The sequence below is a fragment of the Buceros rhinoceros genome, unplaced genomic scaffold (genome assembly GCF_000710305.1).
Source record: "Buceros rhinoceros silvestris isolate BGI_N320 unplaced genomic scaffold, ASM71030v1 scaffold8331, whole genome shotgun sequence".
Taxonomy (NCBI): Eukaryota; Metazoa; Chordata; class Aves; order Bucerotiformes; family Bucerotidae; genus Buceros; species Buceros rhinoceros.
This window is the reverse complement of record NW_010392458.1, coordinates 20,439-40,956: the sequence shown is the minus strand read 5'-3', so window position 1 is coordinate 40,956 and position 20,518 is coordinate 20,439. Positions and strand designations below refer to the sequence as shown.

Below are 20,518 nucleotides of genomic sequence, written 5' to 3'. Positions count from 1 at the left end.
TTGGTTATGGTACAGAAAATTGACATGCAGCAACAAACTATATTATGAAGATAATCAAATCTTCCTTCACTGCTTCAGTGCCTCCAGGCTGCTGTTCTCTGGACTATACTGAGGTCCCATTTCCTTTGTCAAAGCCGACTCTAGAGATAGAGCGTACCTGAAACTACGAAACCCCCGCCGACCAGGCTGGAAACCCTAAATGCCCTCTATATCTTACTAAGCAACTTTGCTCCCTGCAATGGCGCAGGCATTGTGCTCTGCAGGCTCCTCTTCCCATGGCTCAGCTGGTCCCCTTCCCCCTCACCTCCCAACCACGCTATTTCACGTGTTTTTCCAACTCCCAAAACTTGATGCCAGCACCTTCAGGAGGAGCTGGAGCAACACAGGACAGAAACTGCCCATGACAAGCAAGTAACGCAGACGACAGGACAAGACACCCACAAAATATTTTGTCTGATCCTTTAGTACAAGCCAGAGCAGAGATTGGCCACACAGATGTGCCTGGACAGACAGTCTCACAGCCACAAGGAAAGAGGGTCTCCTCTTCCACACTGAAGAGCTCCAGTGCACACTGCTAAACTGAGCCTTGTAGTAGCCCCATGAGATCAATCTGCCCCTGAACCCCACTGGGAAAAGAGGTGACAGAGAAAAGCAATCTCACCTTGATCAACGACGACACTCCAGGGCAGTCTCTGAGGCTCAGCACCTCACCCAAGGCCTTAATGCTGTCTCCTCTAAGACCAGTCTCAAATATTCAGAGGCTATCTGGGCATCCAATGCCCACCAGTCCCTGACGTATCTAGCTGTATTTTAAGGATTTCTATGACCTTTTCTCCCCCCCCTAGAATTTACCAACACCAGTTAGCATCAGCTGTCATTAACATTTCAATGAACCACTGTTTCTCTGGTGGTTTTTCAACACAGGAGATCTTTCCCCAGAGTTGCAAGACAAAGATGCTGTATGGGAAGGTCACACAGTTGGTTTTCCACGGCTGGCACGGAGGATGCTTGTTCCCATTGCATTTGCAACTAAGGCAGCGCTTTGGTGTTTTGTTTGTTTGGGTTTTTTTCCTCCTTTTAACATTATTGCAAAGTTATTTACGTGACAGTGTTTGTTATTTTACCTGAAGTAACAATCAAATCTGATTCAAAGGGAAGATGCACAATAAAGACGGGAAAAGGTCAGCTTGCTGAATAACATTAAAGACATTTGTCAGAGTCAAGGAGGACTCGATCCGCCGTTATCAACCCACTTCAGACTTAATTCTACAGAGGGAGGGGGAGAAAAGGTCTTTGTCAATTCTTGCTTTGGCTTTTTGGATCAATTCTCCCAGTGGGAAAGCGATGTGCAGCAAGAGGAAGCCAGCTCAATGACAGCAGCAGAAGCCTTGGAGGCAGCGAGGCGGTCTGGAGGCAGATCCAGGGCTTCTGCCTGCTGCTGGAGAGTCACCCCACATCCCCCTGCCACCATCAGGGAGACACACAGCCTGTTTTCTGATAGTAGACAGCGACATCACTACCTTGTAATGGCCTGCAAGCGCAAAAACCTTTCACCCTGGAGGCAGCTGCCAGGAGAGCCCTTAGCAGTGGGCAGAAGATGTGCTGTTTGCTTGGCCCCTGCCTTAGCTGAGCGCTCAGCTCAGAGGCACCTCGGTTGTTTCCTGGGACTTAGAAGGACCATCCTGACTTGTGCCATTATCAGCTTCAGAGCAAATCGAACGCATTTTTCATCACCTGTGAGTAGCCTGCACAGCACGCGGTCCTCCCCAGCATCTGCGGCACAGACTTTGGAAGAAATTGGTTTTACACCTCTTTAAACAACTAGATAAACAACATTGCTTTTGAGGATTCTTCAGCTTGGAAAGCGAGCCACCAAAGGGGAGATGGGGCAGAATCTATCACACCAGGACAGCTAAAGAGAAGAATGGCCCTTCATCTTTTTCCATTAACGTAAACACTTTGAAAGTATCATACAGAAGATTTAAACCAATAAGAAAAGACTCCCAGAAGAGTCTGCCTGCGTTTACGCCAGACCTTACAGAAACACTGTCACCACTGAGCTTCTCCATCAGAAAAGCTCCGATTTTCATAAGGACCCAGGCAAGGCTTTCACCCAAGAGGACTGCTGGCCACAGCAAGCCCCATGGTCTGCTTGTGTCCATGCAACGAGGTGACTGTTCGATGGCTATGGCCAGGGGAATCCACTGATCCCCAGGATGGGATCAAAGGTTGAAGCCAGAAAGCCTGGAGGACTTGTGCCTGCCTCTCTTAACCCAGCAATGAGACCCCAAAGAGGAAGCATGAATGCATGAAGGAGTGTTTGCTGGTGGAAATGGATGGATAATTGAAAATATTTACTGGAGAGCACATGGGGGTAACCAAGGCCTGATGACACAAACCAGAGGTAACCTGCTTGTTTCCACAGTGTCTGGCCATGCTGCCCTGCCAGGGCAGACATTTGGTTAAACGCACCAGACAGTTGGTTAAAACCAACGTCAGTGTTAACTTTGCATTTACCAATGAACAATTTATCCATCTGTTATAAACTGTAATATAAACCCCCAGAAACAAAACACAGCAAAGCAAAGCACTCCTGGAAAGGCGGCCCAAACTTTTCTTCCAGTCCCTCCCCCGGCTAAATACGTCAAGTTCCCTGAAGACTGAGGGAGCACCTGGGAAAGACTCCTCTCAGCTTCTCATTTTCAGGGTGAAGTGCTCCACGAGAGATACAAGATGTGACTGCTACCAGGTTATCAGCTTGTGTGAGGAACAATTTGCATGGCTGGCAGGAGGTGTGCGGGAAGAGCCATGCCAAAGCATCCCTGACACTGGGGTTACTCCTTCCCTGAGCCTCATGAGTACCCTCAAAGTTGTTTCAGCCCAAAGGATCCAGGGTGGCTTGGACAATGCAAACAGCAGAGACTGCAAGTCTGACTGTTTTCTTTGAAAATGATTAAATGAAATGTTCTGCAGAAAAATCCTGATGGCCCATGTCCCACATCTCCCAGAAGAAAGCAACCAGAAAGGCCTTGGGCTCGCAGGGATGGCACGGCTTTCCTCAAGGTTTTTTTCTCTCGTCATTTGGGGGACAAACGGAAACGTCAGCACAGCAGAAGAGTGGGGCCAGCGAGGAGCTGCTCTGCAGCAGGGAAGCAGCTCTGCGACAGAGTGCCGGGGACTGGGGAGACAGGACTCGGTCCTGCACGCTAGCCACGGCCAGCCGCCTCTGCATCTCCAGTGGCATTCGGCACAGGTGACATTTACACAGGCCAAAGCAGCCCGGAGTCTGTCCATCAGGTAATGCAAGGTGACAAGCGATGCCAGGGATTCAGCCAGCTGCAGCAGGGCCCCGCACAGCAGAGGGCAGGGCATCAGGAGGAGTGGGGTCCGTGGCTGGCACAGCCCCTGCCCGCAAGCACCAAATGAGCTCCTAGACTGGCCAGGTCCCCCACATCTGCTGGCGGAGACCAGCTGAGACCCTGCATCAAGCATCAGGGCTCGCTGCTGCTTTTAACCACCTACTCCAGGTGCAAGACCAGGTTATTTCTGATCCACAAACAGGGATGCTTATGTCCTTCTCCCCTGTCTCCCTCCTTCACATTAATACTTGGACAGATAGTTTCCTGAGGAAAGGCTCAGGGAAGCCTGATATTATATTTACTTCTCTCCTGGAGGAGCAGGGCAAGAGAGGACAGGAGGGAACTGCCTTGCGTGGATTCTCTGATGTCTCCACTGCAAACATGCAGTGTCCAGAGAACTCAGTGCCTCAACCAACCCTCCACAAGCTCTCTTGTACAGAAATGCACACACTCCAGTCTTCTCTTTGGAGGAAAAAAGTTTATAAAAAGAAACTTGGGTTTGGCTGCTTCACTCTTTCAAACTCCCTCTGTGAACGTGTCACATCACTCGCTGCAGAGAGCAGCTGCTGGAAGCGTGCACGCGGACACAACATCCATCCTGTTGCTTTAGCATTCAGAAAAAGGATCCTACCTGATGTCAGCATGGACATCGCTGCTGACACTGGAAAAAAATAACAAAGGAAGACACCAAGAACCACCCAGCTACCTGCATTTTGAAAACAGTGTCCTTGAGGACATAAGCAACAGCGCTACGTTCACCCACCAGCCACTGAAGTCAAGCAAGGACACAAAGCTTTGATACTCCACTTCCACCACTGTTTCACCTCCACCTTAGCAAAATCCTAGTCCAGGGATGGGAAACTTGCATGAACAGCCTCATAAAATCAAGAATAGAACAACACTGTCCGCACCACAGCATCCAACAGATGCAACTACAGAGCACGAAACTCCAGGTCCACCACACCAGACAGCCAGAACACAGCTAAAGTGGTTCAGGACCAACACTAGCTTGATAAAACCAGCTTGGATACCTCCATGTTGTGAGCAAGTATAGCTGGGGCAGGTGTGGAAGCAAAGATGACCTGCGAGAGTGCACAAGTGTCAGAGAATCAAAACCTGGAGCTCTTCAAATCATGAAAAACACACTTGCTCTTCTGAGGCCTCTGATGTGCCCAGAAAGGGTTCGTTCCATCGGCACGAACACTTAGAGGTGCAAGGTGCCCTGTCTGACACATTGCTAGCAAAACTTTGCAGATGCTTCATCCTCCGCAGATCAGAGAGCACCGGGAAGTGGGAAGAGACATGCAGAGAAGGGCTGGTATCAGCAGAGGAACACGGGTGTGCGTGGGAGGTAGAGCTTGGCAGGCAGCTCGTCCTTGGGGACGACCTTCAAGGGGAAATACCTGTGAGAAACACTCCTGAAACTGGATGCACTGTGAAGCAGGGAATCCATGTTGACTGGAATCAAGCAGTTTTGCTGCTGGGACTGCAGAAGAAGGTTTTATTTAATACACAGGAGCTAAACTGAAAAACTAGTCCCTTTCTGGTGATATTTGTAACTGTCCAAGCAGATTTCCACTGGCAGAGCAGATTGCCATTCTAAGATCCTACAGAAAGGTTATTGGTTTTGCCTTGCTTTTAAGGTCCAGTAACCTTTGTGCTTCCTCTTTCCTGCTCAACTCTGAGTCAATAAATAATGCAGCCTTCCCCTGACAGCTAACAGCACAGAAGAGTGGGGTTTTGGAGGTGTGCTGGCTCGTGGCTGAGCAAGGGCTTCTGCAACAGGGACCAGCATGGGGCAGGAGAAAGTTTCCCTCAGCTCTCCAGGTGGTGGGAAGAGCTGCTCCCTCTCCTCTCAGCTAATGCTCCTGTGCTCCCCTTGCAAACAGGGGCCACCCAAAACCTGGCACACAAGAAGCTGTGGGCTGGAAGCAGGTGAGGCTTTCACCTGCCCTGGCTCCAGCTCAGCATCAGATGTTACGTTCAGATCTTGGTCTGATTTGACTGGCACTGGACAGTGGATGTCCAAGGACACCTGCAGTGTAACCACATGTTGTTCTTTCCAGGAAGCCAAGCTAAGGAGGAGGGAAGGAAGGAAAGCGTAAAATCATGGCTTTGCTATGACTTTGAGAGACACCAGGGTAACTATGGCTGCGGCGATCTTGCCGACCGCCTGCTTGCCAGGTAGTTAAAATAAGGACTGCAAGTTGAATTTACGCACCCTAACAAGGTACCATATCCCCCCGCTGATCACAGTAACTCACAAGAGCTGGATAAAGTTTCTCATCTACCAAGAAAAGTTGTTGAATTTGAGGCCTGAAGGGTTTTTCATGATTGTCTGACCAGATTTCCCACCTGGCCAGAGGGATCTCCAGCACAGCATCCACCAGGAAAAAACACATGCACAAATTCCTACAGTGGTCTTTAACCTTCTGAAGAAGCTACAGGTCCCCAGTAGAAAGAACCCCACTGGCTGCAGGGTCTGGGGCTGCCCCAGGCAAGTGAAGGCAAGTGTCTCCTGCTTTCAAAAAAAAAAAAAAATTTTTTTTCAAAAAATCTGCATTTCCCTGGCTGCAGGGGTTGCCTGGTCACTGGATTCTCACACCTATGCCGGGTCCAAGAGGCCTCTTCCATCTTCACATAAGCGGTTACAGATAAAGACGTAGTAGTCTGTGACACTCCAGAGGAAGGAGAAAAACCCATCCTGCAGGGACCATCACAGGCAAAAAAGGTGCCAGCCAGGCAGCAGCCCCACTGCAGGCCCAACCTGGCTTTTCCTCTCCCTATCCCCCAGACGACCTGGCCTAACCCCACTTTGCCTGGGAGAGCTGACAAGGTTGCAGCCGGAGGTGGTGTGGCCACCAGCCAAGTTACATGAGTACTAATAAAAGAGACTTTGTGGAGGAGCCAAGTTAGCTCTTGTCCCCAACCGACTGTGCCAAAGAGTGCTCAGAGAGAGAGGACAGCCAGCACAGCAGCTTTCCTCACCCTGGGAGCTGGGCTCCAGATGAAATGCATCCTCCAGAGAATATAAACCCATTTTGAAGCCTTTTCCTTGCTCCTACAGCCCAGGATATGAAGGCAAATCCGTCTGCATTAAGCACACATCTCCGGCTTTAGGTGTCCAAGGGTGACTCTGAACGCTCTCCCTGCTACTCTGCAAACCCATCTGTAGTACTTCAAGACTGTCCTTTTCATGTGCTTATGACCAACTTGTGTACCTGTGTTCTCAGACAAATTTAACGGTGTTATTCAGACATTCAGGATCAAAGTGGCAGTTACACACCTCAAACCCATGTACCTGATTTCTATCTGGAACGCCGTTCAATTCAGTTAAAGCACAAGTAAGTCACCTGAATGCGAAAAAGACAGCAAATACCTGAAATTTTTTGGCTGCTATGCTCAAAACAAAGCCCAGAATTTCAGATCTAAGGGAAATCTGAATACACTAAGGTGAACAGCAACAGCCACATCACCTTAACGCTGCCCTCCAGCAACACAGTGCAAGAACAATGAATGCCACAAGCTGACAGCCTAGTGTGGGCATTGCCCTTTTCCACCATCCCGATGTCCCCCTTCATGGTGCCAGCGTGGCGGGACCAGGGAGAGTTTCATAGCTATTTTAAAGATGGCAGGAGCAGCAGCAAAGACCATGAACATACTGCAAGCCTGATGGAGATGAAGGTTGCCCGCATGGTGAAAACCCCAAGGCTTCAAGGAAGCCACCACATGCCCCCTCCATTGATGTTCACCATGATCTGTCCCGCTTCATCGTTCTCAAAGCCTGACCGTCCCCTCGCACAGTCCATGGGCCGTAAAGCTGGCTGGCCAGCACAGCAATTGCTTTCTCAGGCAGCCAGACATCCCTCTCTGTAGACCCAACCACCCAAGGAGAGACAACACCCACTCCACTTGCAGGTCCCCAGTCCCACCGAGCTGCCTCAAAGCATGAAAGCCCTCCGGCCTCCAGGGGAGTGTGGAGGTGAGTGGCAACCTGCAGGTCTATAGCATCCAGGGAGCATGGGACAGGCCAGAGAGAGCGCTTTAAAGCAGCCCCAAAACTTGGCCAATACTTTTACATCTCTGTCAGCAGCTCACCTGCAGAAAAAACCTGTTTTCTGAACCAAGTGAGAAGCAGGTTATGACACCGGTTAAAAATACTTTTAAATGAAAGCTGAAGTCCCAGTACCCTGAACTGTTGGTGGACTGGAGGATAGTTTCTTTGCCTTTACTGGTGGAGCAGAAATACCTCTGCTCCTACTACCAACATCCTTTCCTAGAAATCTCCCTCAGGCTCTGCTGAGTGGTGTGACCCCTGCCTCTACAGGGATCTGTGCCTGGTTCCTATGAAAAGTGACGTTCAAACTGATCTTTCACTTCCTTGTAAATCTGTAATACTCAAACACAAATAACACTTTCATTGTTTTGCTCTTATTGCAGCAATAGGAGAGAGTTTGGCTTGTCTTCGCTGGTTCCTTAAACACCAGTGAGCAATAGATTCTGTCAACAAGTTGTCTCTTTTCCACAGAAACTGCCCAAAAAGGTGTTTTGGAAAGCCAAGAGCTTGTGAAACTTGGACGTGACTTGATGCAATACCAATGACTTTTCTGGAGTGGGAGAAATACCAGAGGTGAGCATTTGGTGCAAGAGGGAGTTAAAAAAAAATAGGAAAAGATATGCACATAGAGGGAATATCCCACACGCAATTCAATGCCTGCACTGACTTCTTCGCTAGCAGAGAAATAACAGGTTGGTGTATACAGCCTGGGGGCCTCCAGAGCAAGTCCTGGAGGCATTTACCCACCCTGAAGGGCTGGGAACAGCTTGAGGTGTTTTCCAGAGACTTGCACATCCATAAACAATGCGCTTCCCTGGAGCAGAATCAAGATTTTGTCAGCAGCCGATACACGGGTGCTCCCAGCCTCTCACAGCCAAGCCCTCCACCTGCCTGCTCCCTGCCTCGCCTGGGGAGCGCCCTATGGCTCCTCAACCATCCCCTCACACACCCCTCGTTAAGGCAAAAGGAGTAACTCCAGATAAAAACAACGAGCGAGCCCCAGGAACTGCAAAGCCCGTTTCCCCAGAGCAGTTCTGGTGTCTGCAGCTGGGGCTGCTCTGCTCAGGGGTATTGCAGCTCGCAGCCACAGCCCTTCACAGACCGCAGCCACCGTTACAGTGGTGTCTGTGTCACAAGGGCAGGACACAGCCACTGGGCAAGGAAAGAGCACCCTGTAGATTTTCTTGGAAGCTGCTTTATGTTTTAAAAGTAATTTCTTTTCCTCAACTACTCAGTAAAAATGCACTTGGAAGGATACTTGGTTTGACCCCATTCTTTCAAGGAATCAATTGAGCCCTTAGCATACAAACACATACCCCCATCTCTCAAATGCCATAGGCTAAACTTCAGAGCCAAAAGACAAGGTTTGACCCAAGCCCACATAATTCAGGCAGCTCGGCTTGGCTGTGCTGACGCTCACCGCACATATCATCACAGGACAGTTTCGATCACAAGCACGCAGGCACCGCAGGTTACAGCCACACAGGAGCGAGGTTAAACGTGTTTCTAAATTCCCTTTACCCCCCCTACGCCTGCTGCGGAATCAGTCCCTCCACCTAACCCAGAAGGCACAGATTGCAAACGCAAGTAAAATACTTACTGCCAAAGCCCGCGGGAAACTTAATGAAGTGAGGATAATTCCCATACATGTTTAATCTTCAGTTCATCTCTCGCCTTTCTAAACACAACTGCCGCCTCCAACTTCAAAGCTGCAGCGCAGCCCTCCGAGGTCGGGACATGGCTCTGCAGGAGTGGGGGCTCTCGGAGGGTGCCGGGGCAGCGGCCTTCTTCCGTGGCCTCATCCTCGCTTCACGCCGGCAGCAGCTGCTCGCCGGGATGAGACATGCTCTTGTTCTCCACCGTTCAGGGCTGGCTCTCGCGCTCAGCTGTCTCGGCTCCCTGCGAATTCACGGACCGTCCGGGTAGCATAATCGCCCGGATAAGATGCCGATCAATGCATGACGGCTCCGGTATAGATCAGAAATTGGGGGGGAGGGGGGAGTTAAGTTGTTTATGGGAGGAGCATCACGGGGAAGGAGGGGGATGCTTTTCTTTTCCGCCAGTGAAGACTCGATGAGGTTTATCGGTTATACGAGCCCCAGACATGTGGAGGTGTTTTCTGAACAAGCGGAAGATCAACCCTCGCCCAGGGGGCTGGTGCCCTCATGATGGGCTGACAGACAGGGCAGGAGCGCATGTGCTACCATCCCAGAGCTTTGGGGCTAAGGCTGTGCAGGGCAGGGAGCTCCGTGCTCCCATCCCACACCAAGCTTTGCCTGCCGTGGCCCCTGCGGTGCCCCTGCTGCCTCCTGGCATTAAGTCATGGCCCCTCTGCTGCTGGACTGCAGTCACCCCTAAGAAATGCAGCCACGACTGAGGAGGACCAGGACCTTCCCGGGGCAAGTGGAGCTGGAAACTCAACTCCCCTCCACAACCCCATTCAAAGGAGTCAAAAAACCACCTCAAAAAAAGGCATCATTAGCCAGTTGCTAAAGCTGTATGAGATGAGAAAAGGTGGGGACACAGGGCAGAGCCCAGGGGACTCAATCCGTGCCACAAACAGTCGGTAAAGTGTTCACAGCCATGGCAGCAGAATGCAGCAGGCTCCACGGACAGCCCCACACATACATCCATGACTTCAGTTTAATGCCACCTCCCCACCCCCAGTCAAGTACTGTAGAAAACAGGTAGAAACAAGCAGAAACAAGCCACCAGTTGCCAGATCAGGGGAAAGCCACATGCAGTGTCCACCACTGCCTCCTCCAGGACTGGCACTCTGGAGGGGGAGCAGTCCCAGTTCCCCACCCAGCAAGCCCCCTTCCCAACTGCTGCACTTTGGGGAGAATCAAGGCTGCAGGCAATAGCACAGCCCACTGCTTCTGGTTTCTGCTCTGGGTAATATCAGATGAAGTCACCTGTTTTAAAGTGAACAGAGACCAAGGATGCACTGACTTAGTGTGTGTTGGAGGAGGAGGTGGGTTACAGCCCTGCTGGGGCAGAGAAAGGGGACACAGGGCTAGCAAGGGGCTTTACCTTCCCAGGGAGACCATGAACCATCCCCACACACAGGATGGGGATCATGCCACACAAGCAGCAATACAAAAAGTGGGAAGAACAGCAGATTAGAACGTCCTGCACCCTTCAAAGTCTTGCTGGCTCTTGGCCCCCTCCAGGTCACCCAAGGGCCTGTGCTGCCCCTTGGCTCTAAGGATGCTCCAAGGGAAGGCACACTCTCTGCACAGCTCTGTGCTGGCCCAGCACCCAGCCGCAGCTCAGGCGGGTGCTGACTGAGGTGCTGTCAGCCCCGAGATACGGCATGTGTGGGAGAAGGAAAGGTTACCCTTGCTGGCTTCATTTCTTCCTTCCCTCTCAGACTTTGCCATACCCATTTATCTCCAGCCAGAGAGTTTAAGGGAAGGGGTTTCCCCCCTCCCTCATACTAATAACTTTCAAATTACTTTTAAAAGGCGATTCGGCTTCCTCCCATTTCTGCTCTGCATCTGTGTGCAAGAACCTGCTATCATGCAATATCAGGAGGATGCTGTGACACTGACACATAGCTCTTTATGGATAGCAGGCACATCAGATCAACTCCAGGGCTTGGAGTTTACCTGGAAAGAATAATTAATCTAATATTTGGGAGTGCGCCTCCACACAGAAGAATGACTGGATAACCAGACTGCTGTCAGGAGCAAGGAGGTTTGCAGGCAGCAGTATCAGCACGCTGCAGAGCCTGTTAGCTGTTGTCCAGGTACACATGCACTGGGTTTTCTCACAGTTAAAAAAAAAAAAAGATCACTATTCAGAGTAGGTTCTACTGAGGCAAAAAAAAGCCAGTAAGTGCAGTCTTGCGAGAGGAATACAAACAGAAGGGATTGCTTTCGTATTTTCTATCTGCCCACCTTTCACAGCTCATTTGTTTTATTGCACAATCCTAAATGGCACTGCAGAACTGTTTCAGAGGAAGGCAGGCAGCCCAGCAGCACACTTATATGCCCTGCTCACCGGCCACAAGTTTTGAGCTCCAGTGAAGGGAGACCTGAGGGTGTGATAACCAGCACAAGAGCATCTGTGTGCTGCTATGTGCTGTCCCTCTCCCTGTTCAGCTGAGCTTGAGTTCTCTCCTGCCACCACCCCAACATACCAGGACAACTCCAGCGAATGTCCTCAGAGGGCCCGGTCCTCCTCCACGTGTTCACACCTTAGGCACAGCTCCTGTTTCAGTGGGTGCTGCCCCACACTCACCTGGCCACGCTGGCACCCATGGGTGCCTCTGCCACAGTCTCCACCCTGCACTAATCCAAGCAGCACCAGGTCACTGCCAACCCCAGAGATTTCTAACCCATTGCTGTTTCAGGATAACGTTGGCTTTGCCTCTGGTGCTGTCCTTTAAGAGCCACGCTGGGGATCCTTATTAGGGGCAGGAGGCAAGAGCCAGGCATGGGGCAGGGACCCAGAGCACTGCGGAGGAGCTGGCTGCAAGGTGGCTTGTTTCAATCTTTGGATAGAAAATTGGATTTCTCAGCAGGGCAGGTTTTTTTTTCCTCTGTGACAAGATCAAAAGAAACATTTTTCAATCAAAACTCCCTACAAACAATCTGCTTCCAGAAGAAGTGATTTTCACACACACCTCCTCGATAAGATCCAAGGCTCCCACAGAAGAGGGGCACTTTGTGCAGCCCCGCACGCAGCCTGCCAGAGGGATGTTTCTCTGTGTCAGGGGAAAGCTCTGGCATGGTGGGAAGCTTACCTGTCCAACACTCACCCAGAGACCTTTCCCATCACTTGTCCATCACCCCTCAGAGGCGTGCTGGGGCGATCTACGCCCAGTCCCCAACAGTACTCAGAATTGAGCCACAGCTTTGAGACAAATCCACTCTAGCAGATCAGTTTTGCTTCCACCTGCTTGAGTCACACCTCACTGCCATCCCAGTATGGCTGGACGAGAGGGCTGTGCCCTCGCCAAGCGGCAGAGCAGGAGCAGAGCTGGCTGGGTGGCCAGTTCAGCCCTAGCAGCACTGGGACGGAGGTGTGAGCGACAAAGCAGCTTTGTGTTTTAAGCACCAACCGTGCTGAGATTTAGGAGTACCGTTAATTCTTAGTGAGCACACAGGATCTCAGCAGTTTTAATTCCATGCTAATGAAGTTTTAGTGGGGAATTATTTTTATTGATCTGCCCAGAGCAAAGAGCCCGATTTTAGTCCAGCTCTGCCAGCACCCCCTTCCCCATCTCTCTTTTCTTTCTTCCAGCTTAGAAGAAAGGGGAGAGGAAAGAAGACAAAACAGCTCTGAGCTCCTTAAAAAGGCTGGCAGTCCCAAGCAGTAAGTGGATTACTTTATTGATTTTTAGTAGATCTGGGTTAGTGAGTGCTTAGTGCTGCAGAACACATGAGCAACTCCAGGAAACCCCTTAGGCAAAGCAAGCATCAAGCAATTAATTTAGGGGACCACCATGGGGTTTGGGCTATGGAGAAGCTCCAGCCCCCATACCCACACCAGTCTGCGACAGACTCCAGGAACCAGCCCAGACTGTGGATTGAACCAGGAAAACCCAAACATGACTGAGAAGCCCATCGGTCCCCCCTCCCATCTCTGTTTAAAGGCAGAGACATTCTATGGTCGTGACAACAGCATGTGGCAACAGCATATGATCAGCAAAAAGGCTACAGCCCTCGTAATCCTATAGCTGCACACGCATCTTTCTCCTGACACACTGCAGCGGGACTGCAGAACCCCAGAGAAAACCCACGCGGTGCTGGCATTAGAGCTGGGGCTCCCTTCGCATGGCTCGTGGGGTACCAGAGGGGCCTCAAGGCCGAGTGACTGTCCCTGCTTGCCTCTGAGGGGGGACACATGGACACCAGGCGACATGATCAAGGCCAAACAGGGAGCTGGTGGCAGAGCAGGGACTTGAAACTGTGTTTCTCCAGGATAACCGATGGACTGACCCAGCCTCAGCTCTCTGCTGTGCTGGCTGGGACAGGAAAAAGTCGCCAAAAGCAAGGTGCTCCCTATGACTCCCTGGAGAAGGAGCGAACTACTGCATCAGCCCTTCCCCACCCAGCCCTGCCCTTTCTCAGCACTGTCTCTTGTAACGCAATAGCCGCAGACACCAAGCTAATGAAATTAGCCCCGGAGCCCCAGCGGGCTAATGCAATTACCAGCAGCAGCGTATCCAAACGGCAGCGCCACAAACACACCTGCAGAACACAGCCTGCCCACCTCTCCCCAGGCCTTCCCTCCCCGCTGCTCCCTGAGCCCCACAGCTGCCACCCCATGGGGGGTCCCTTTGTAACGCAATAGCCGCAGACACCAAGCTAATGAAATTAGCCCCGGAGCCCCAGCGGGCTAATGCAATTACCAGCAGCAGCGTATCCAAACGGCAGCGCCACAAACACACCTGCAGAACACAGCCTGCCCACCTCTCCCCAGGCCTTCCCTCCCCGCTGCTCCCTGAGCCCCACAGCTGCCACCCCATGGGGGGTCCCTCCCGGGGTCTGGGGGACAGGGGCCACCACGCCCAGCACCGGGCTGCTCCGGGGCGGCCAGTGCCTACCTTGCAGAAAGCACCGTCCCTTGCAGCCAAGAGCAGCCTCTGAGGGCGGATAATTCCCAGCCTGTTTAAACCCTGGGAGACCTTCAATTACCAGCACCTAATGAGGCCCTCGACGCTAATCAGCGGTGTCACCGAATCCTCTTAAGCCTGCCTAAGTGCCTCCAGCAGCTTTGCTGGTTACAGGACCCAGCTGCCCACTCCTCCAGGGAATTACCTGCCCAGGCAGGCAGCAGGGGTGGCACAAGCACGTTTTGACGCAGATGCCGGTGAGGTGCTCCCAGGCACTGGTGCCTGATGACAGGGCAACAGAGATACCTGAGTAAGGCCTCCGCACAGCCCAGAGAGCACCTGGGACCAAGCCCGCACTGGAGATGCACTGAAGTGGACAAACATTGCAAAATTACTAGAGGAGGTGTTTTAATGCTTAAAGGTCCCCGTTTGAGAAGCAAAGGGCAGGTTCCACATCTGAATGTGAAGTGTCATCTGTACTGTCAAGCCAAGCTCATTCTCTGGGATGCGCCAAGAAACTCTTCAGCCCCTAAGTGCAGATGGCAGGTGACCCTGTCTCGCTCCGCTCCTCCGCGCTGGCACTCATTCACAGGGCGACAGGCAGCTCCCTCCGCACATCCGTTCTGACTCACGCTTTCTGCTCCAACAATGCACTTTTTAATATCATGCGAGGAGCAAAAACAACAGGTCCACTATAATGCCGAGATATCCTGAGGCAGAAAATCCATTTGGAGCCCAGCTAAGAGAGTCAAGTCAATTAGACACTTTCTGGGGCGTCAAGCTGCCAACAATCCCAGCCTTTGTAACAGCGAAGAATCGCTGCCTATGTGCTTCCCCACAACCCCCCCTTGCCCCAGGAGAAAGGTCAGCAGCGGTAGCGTCATGGAAAAGCATGTGGCAAAGTATTCCTGGGAAGGTGGATCCGAAAAAACAGCCATTTGGAGTCTCCGAAAAATATTTTTTTTTTTTTTGTCAAAAGCTTCCATTGCTTTGGGTTGGGTTCGCAGGGGAACAAGCAAGCCTGTACTAGAGGAGATTTATGCTACACCACATAGAGGTTTGGGCACACTCTGTATGGAGAAGCAGTGGTTGGGTTGCTAGCTCAGAGTTTGGGAGCTGGTGGCTGCTTTCAGACCAGTCACTCCACCTTTTCAGCTTTGCTGGAATAAAGATCACAAACAAAAAAGGAAGAGCAAAACTGCAGCTGGGAGAGAGACGCATCCCTCTGCACTTCAAGGTAAGCCTGACTCCTCTTGTCAGTGGTGCAAGGCAGCAAACTGGGCCACGAAACAAGCATTCCGGGTCGGGTGAGGACCAAATGCAGCCAGGATTTCTATGGGCAAGCGCTAAAGTGTCTCCGACCCAAAGGCAGGTCTCCGACCCACAAGCCTCCATGTCCAGAGAAGATTTTGGTGGGAAGTAAATGCTCAGCTCTTAGAGTCTGCTTTGACGGTTCATTTGGTGTTCAGCAAGGGGCTCGCTCACCTTCTCAAAGGTGAAGAAACAGTTTGCTTGATACCTCCCTGCAAGCAAACTTTCCAATCAGAGTGCCAGAGGACTTAACGACAAGCCCCTCTTAACCCTGCGGTGCACAGGGGTGGAGCTGGGGGGTCTGCAAAATGCCTGGAAACAGCTGGGTTACCTTCAGAAAGAATTATACCCTGGAGATCAAGATTTCCTCATCTCCTGAAAAGAGTTCTCAGAGGAACCTCAGAAGACGCAGCCCAGGCAACTGCCGGTAATTTTGCCATTATCCCCGCAACATCCATTTCTCAGAGGAAATATTTCAGCAGAAGACGGTTGCTTGAGCTGGTTAACCCTGAGTTATTGCTTGTAGGGACAGGAACTAAAAAAAAAAAAAAAAAAAAAAAAAAAAAAAAAAAAAAAAAAAAAAAAAAAAAAAAAAAACCACACCCCTCACTTACAAAAACCCTACATATTTTAGGGCTTGTCTGACTCCCCAGAAACAAACTACCTGAATGAAATTGTCCCCCCACCTATTTTTGCAGAACTTCTGGAAAATATTCAAAAGCTTCTTTTTTCCCAGATTCTGCTCTGTTCTTCATTCTCTTTTGCTGGCAAACCTGGATTCCTGTGATAGACCAGGGCCAGAGCTGGGTAGCAGATGGCTGAGAGAGGACAGCCCAGCCACACAAGGTATCTGCTGGACCTTGCGCGTGTTGATGGCCACTGGAGCTCAGCACAGGGTGGGGAAGGTCTGGTCACAGTGCTGTCCTACACAAGGCCATGAAGGGCTCCCACCTGCATCCCCCACGGCCAATGCCACAGCGTGCTGTGCACCTGGAGGCTTTGCTTGCTACTCTCACTCTGTGCATCCCCACGTTCACGCTTTTACATTTCATCCTGCTTCAGCAAGTGCAAAACTCCAGAGACAACCTGTCAATCTCCATCACATCTGGCTGCCTCAGATGGTCTATTTATACCAGACAGGCAAATGTGGATAACTTGGGGTTCAAGGTAACAGGAGTTATTTCTGCTCGGAGCAGCACCTTTCTCAGGAGAGAAAGGCTTGAAGGCATCCAAGAGGAACAGCTTTACATCAGGCGCCATCGCCAGTACCTTCATGGCTGAGGGCACAGTAGCCATCACCAGCCACAGCCCAGTCCCCAAAAGCCCAGAAGGTCGATATCTATCATGAGACACCTCATCCCAGGCTGCCCTGCATCCTGCTCTGGGAGAGGGAAGACCACCACGTACCTTTGGATTTCTAACCCACACTCTCTCCAAGCCAGCAAGGTCACAGCTTCAAGCTTGCTCACACTGGGTTTCTCCTCTGAGCACTGCCTGGATCAGGTGCAAGCATCTGCCTGCACACTGTCACATTAACAGCAGAGCGCGGGCTCCAGCTTTCACTGAATCGCTCCAGTCTCTCCCGTGCTTTTATGCCTACAGCATGACCTGCTCTCTGGCAGCCAGAGCATCTCATCCAGGATAAAGCCTGCCTTATCCAGCTGGCCCATTACTATCATTTAAAGAGACCTGGAGCAGGAGAAGGCATTTACACCAGATCAGCACTTTGCATCTCGTGGCCACAGAGCTTTTGATGTGGACCAAGGACCCAAAAGCCACGTCTACCATATCACCAAGGCACAGCTTCAGCCGGCACTTCTCAGCCAGTTGTCTTCATAGTTTAGCCCTTGCTCTGGCCAATGAAGCATTTCCTACAAGCCACGGTGGGATGGTGGGGATGCTGCCCCTTTCACAGGATGCTAACGGCAGCTCAGGAGCCAGGCAGCTCGCCTGGATCTCACCTCCACTTCACTCCTGCAGATCCCACTGGCTCATTCGGCTTTTTTCGGTAGATTTCAGCCTGTCCCTTGGGTCCCCCTGAAATCATATACCACTAAAAGCCGGGTGTGTCTGCATGGAAGAGGGAAAGGCTGGTTTCTCAATGCTTTGCTGTCTTCTCCAGTGCACAAAGATCTCATCTGTTTCTGTAATGCCATGATCTTCCTGGGCATGGCTCTCCTGAGCTCTACTGAGTTTCAAGCAAGTCTTGAAATGACTTTCCATTGCTCCAAATACTCCGATCCATCGACCCTGACCTAGCGCTATTAGCACAGCAGCCCTGCATGCCGCAAGCCCCCAGCTTACACCTACAATGCTCCTGAGGCACCAGGGAACCGAAACACACCCAGACCCCTGCCTCTCCCTGCCCCAAACAATAACCCAGACCACATCTTTGCCCAGAGACATACCCTGCTCAACGCTGTGCTGCAGACATGCCTACACAGACCCTCCACAAAGACCAGATCCAGAGTTACAGCCTAGGCATGGCAACTGGAAGAAATGAAGCACAACCAAGTTTTGCTGTGGAAGCACAAGAGGCGCAGAACACACTTGAAATTAGCTGAAAGGCAAAGATACCCTTCATTAATCAGTAGTAAAAGAAAAAAAATACAGGAGAAGGGGGATACAAAGCCCTCACCACCTCTGCCTCCACCTGTGGCTCAAACAGCTCCACTCTTGGTAGTCTGGATCTGTCCCCTAAGCCACACAGGCTTCCACTTCACAGAAGGCCAACAGGTATGATTAACGATCATCTCCTTACAGATCCAACCAACATCAGTTCAAGACTCTGCCAGCCTGGTCTATCTGATATTCAGGGGATTGAGGCATCTCTCTGCCTTGCCCAGACAGATACACACATCTCTAGCAGCTGTCTTGTCCCGGGAGTCGCCTTCCAGCGACAGCTGAAGGGAGACAAACGCAACATGAAACTCAGCCAAAACGTTTTCCCATGAGATCGGTACCTCTCAATGTTTCCCTGAAGAAGCTGTTTAAACCCTCCATCTTCCTGTGCAGCTGAGGGGCAGGTAAGGAGCCAGCTTCAGTGAACATCCCTGTCTTCACCAATGCCCTGCACTGCCTTTCAAACATATTCTCCTCTCAAAACCCACATGCTCCTCTGTACCACACGGATCACCCACAGGTGTTTAAAGCCACAGGAACACAATGAAATTCCCTGTGTCCCGAAGAAAGGAGCATTCCTGGATCAAGACGAGCACGGACCACACCATACAGAGCCAAGACAGCACAGCAGTGGGGAGCGGGCACATGAAGAATTTGCAGAGATGTGGAATGACATTTGCTGGCACTGTCAAATATACACTCTCTGTCCCCCAACTTCTTCCCAGTAGAATGAGAGAAAAAGAAGTGAGCTCCTGCCCACAGCCACATGGTTTTCTGTCTGCCCTTTCGAGCTTCTGAGCAGAAGGAGCAGCCTCTGCACAGCAGCAGCAGAGAAAGAAGCTGGGATGATGCAGGCACAGCAATGTACGCTCCAGATCTGGCACTGCGCTGATGTGCACTGGCTTGAGTCAGCTTATTAAAGCAAGCCCCGAAGATCCCAGGGCAGCTTCTCCAACACAGAGCTGTCTCCTCCTCTAGCCAGACATATCCTAGTTGCAAAATCTGGAGCCCGATTCCTTTTTGGGTCTTAAGTTTTCCAGACCAGCCTCAAAGGCTAATCTACACCAGTAAATTCACCAGCTGCAGGGCACGGTCCCAGGGTCTGCCCGGCTGGTTATAAACACAGTCACTGGCACTTCCCATCAGATGGTTCCCAAGCAGAGTTTGGGAAGGGTTGTTCCCACAGGGAACTTTAGACATTTAAGAGCCAAGCCATGCCTGCACAAATCAGTCTCCCTTTGCTCATTTCGTTAATGAGGATTTTAAATCATACTCACCCACTAGATCCTGCAGCCTTGGAGCCTAAAACCCAAGGCAGCAAAGACCCAACACTTAAGCATCCCAGAAATTGTGCCAGACACATCCCTTAGTGCCCCAAGTACTTCTTTGAATGCCCCTGTGCCAGGTGGGAAGCTTTCCAAGACAGCTGCTCCCCCAAGACACAGGCTACTTCAAGCTTCCACAAGCAGAGCAGACCCGTAAGACAGGTTTACATGCCACACTTTGGTACATATAACCTCTAACGCAGGATGACACAGTAGCAAGGAAAGATGAGTATTGATGAGCCCTTGGTCAGGTGGAAAAGAAGAGATAAAACAGTTGACCTCAGCTGACACCAATGGACACAACTCTCTGGCAAACAAAACCATCCCATTCACAAACCCATGAGCTGCTTCAGTGCTTCTTTCTGGCTGGAAACCACGCTATTGGTGCAGGCAGGATTGCAGGACCCCAAGCAAGCAGACCCAAAAGCAGCATCTCTGTCAGGGCTCTCCACCTCTCCTGGTCCTCTAGGAAATTGCACCTTTCTGTGAACTCCCATCACCTCCAGGTAAAACCCCCTCCCCCAACCTCCCTCACCATCTGTAACCCTCCTTGGAGGAAAGCCTTGCTCACGTCTCTGCTGAGCACCTTGCACAGCTGCTCCCTCAGAGCAGCCACGTTCCTGGCCTTTGTAACAAGTCAGCAACAAGGAAAAGGTCATTTATGTCCATCACCGTGTATGTGGCAGTGGATGGGGTCAGGGCTGCTGGAAAACAGCCAGGCAAGGGCCAGCCAGTGCTCTGCAGGAACGGCTGTGTAGATATCGCTACAGAATCTGCAGGCAGCCAGTCCTGGACCTGCTTGGCTATCACTGATGGAAGATGCCAAACAGTTCAAGGCAGAGGCTGCTGGGAGGTCCCTGCCGAAGGAAGGACACTCGAGCAAGCTCTGCTCCTACCTCCTCTGTAAGCATCCACCGTTTGCAAGATGGACTTTTAGCCTTGCTTCATCTGGCTGCTTTTCTATACCCACAGGATGCGGTCATCCAGCCTGCACAGCTCTGGCCTACCCCAAGTCCAAGTCCCTGCCTACACACAGTGGGTAAAAATAAAATAAAATTATATACATATATATATATAAAAACACACAGACTCAGGTTCAAACCCTAGCATCACTTTTTTGGCCTGATGAGGAAGTCGGCAAGGATACAAAGATGCTTGATGTGATGTGATCACTCCTTGCCATCCCAGGCTCTAAAGGGCACTGGGCTCCCCTGCCCCATCCCCAGCTGAGCGAGCACAATCTTCCCTGAGGCATCCACAGACCCGTGCGTGCGGCCAG

The 20,518-nt window shown here is 51.3% G+C and overlaps 1 protein-coding gene across 1 annotated transcript in view; it reads right to left on the bottom strand.

Annotated features, from left to right (window-relative positions):
- The window catches only part of RXRG (retinoid X receptor, gamma), a 22,428-nt gene extending 13,314 nt beyond the window's left edge, over positions 1 to 9,114 (bottom strand). Inside the window, exon 1 of the mRNA XM_010144482.1 lies at positions 9,017 to 9,114. Within this exon, the coding sequence (XP_010142784.1) occupies positions 9,017 to 9,065 (49 nt within the window). The 5' untranslated portion in view covers positions 9,066 to 9,114. The remainder of the gene's footprint in view (positions 1 to 9,016) is intronic.
- Positions 9,115 to 20,518: the final 11,404 nt, after the last annotated feature.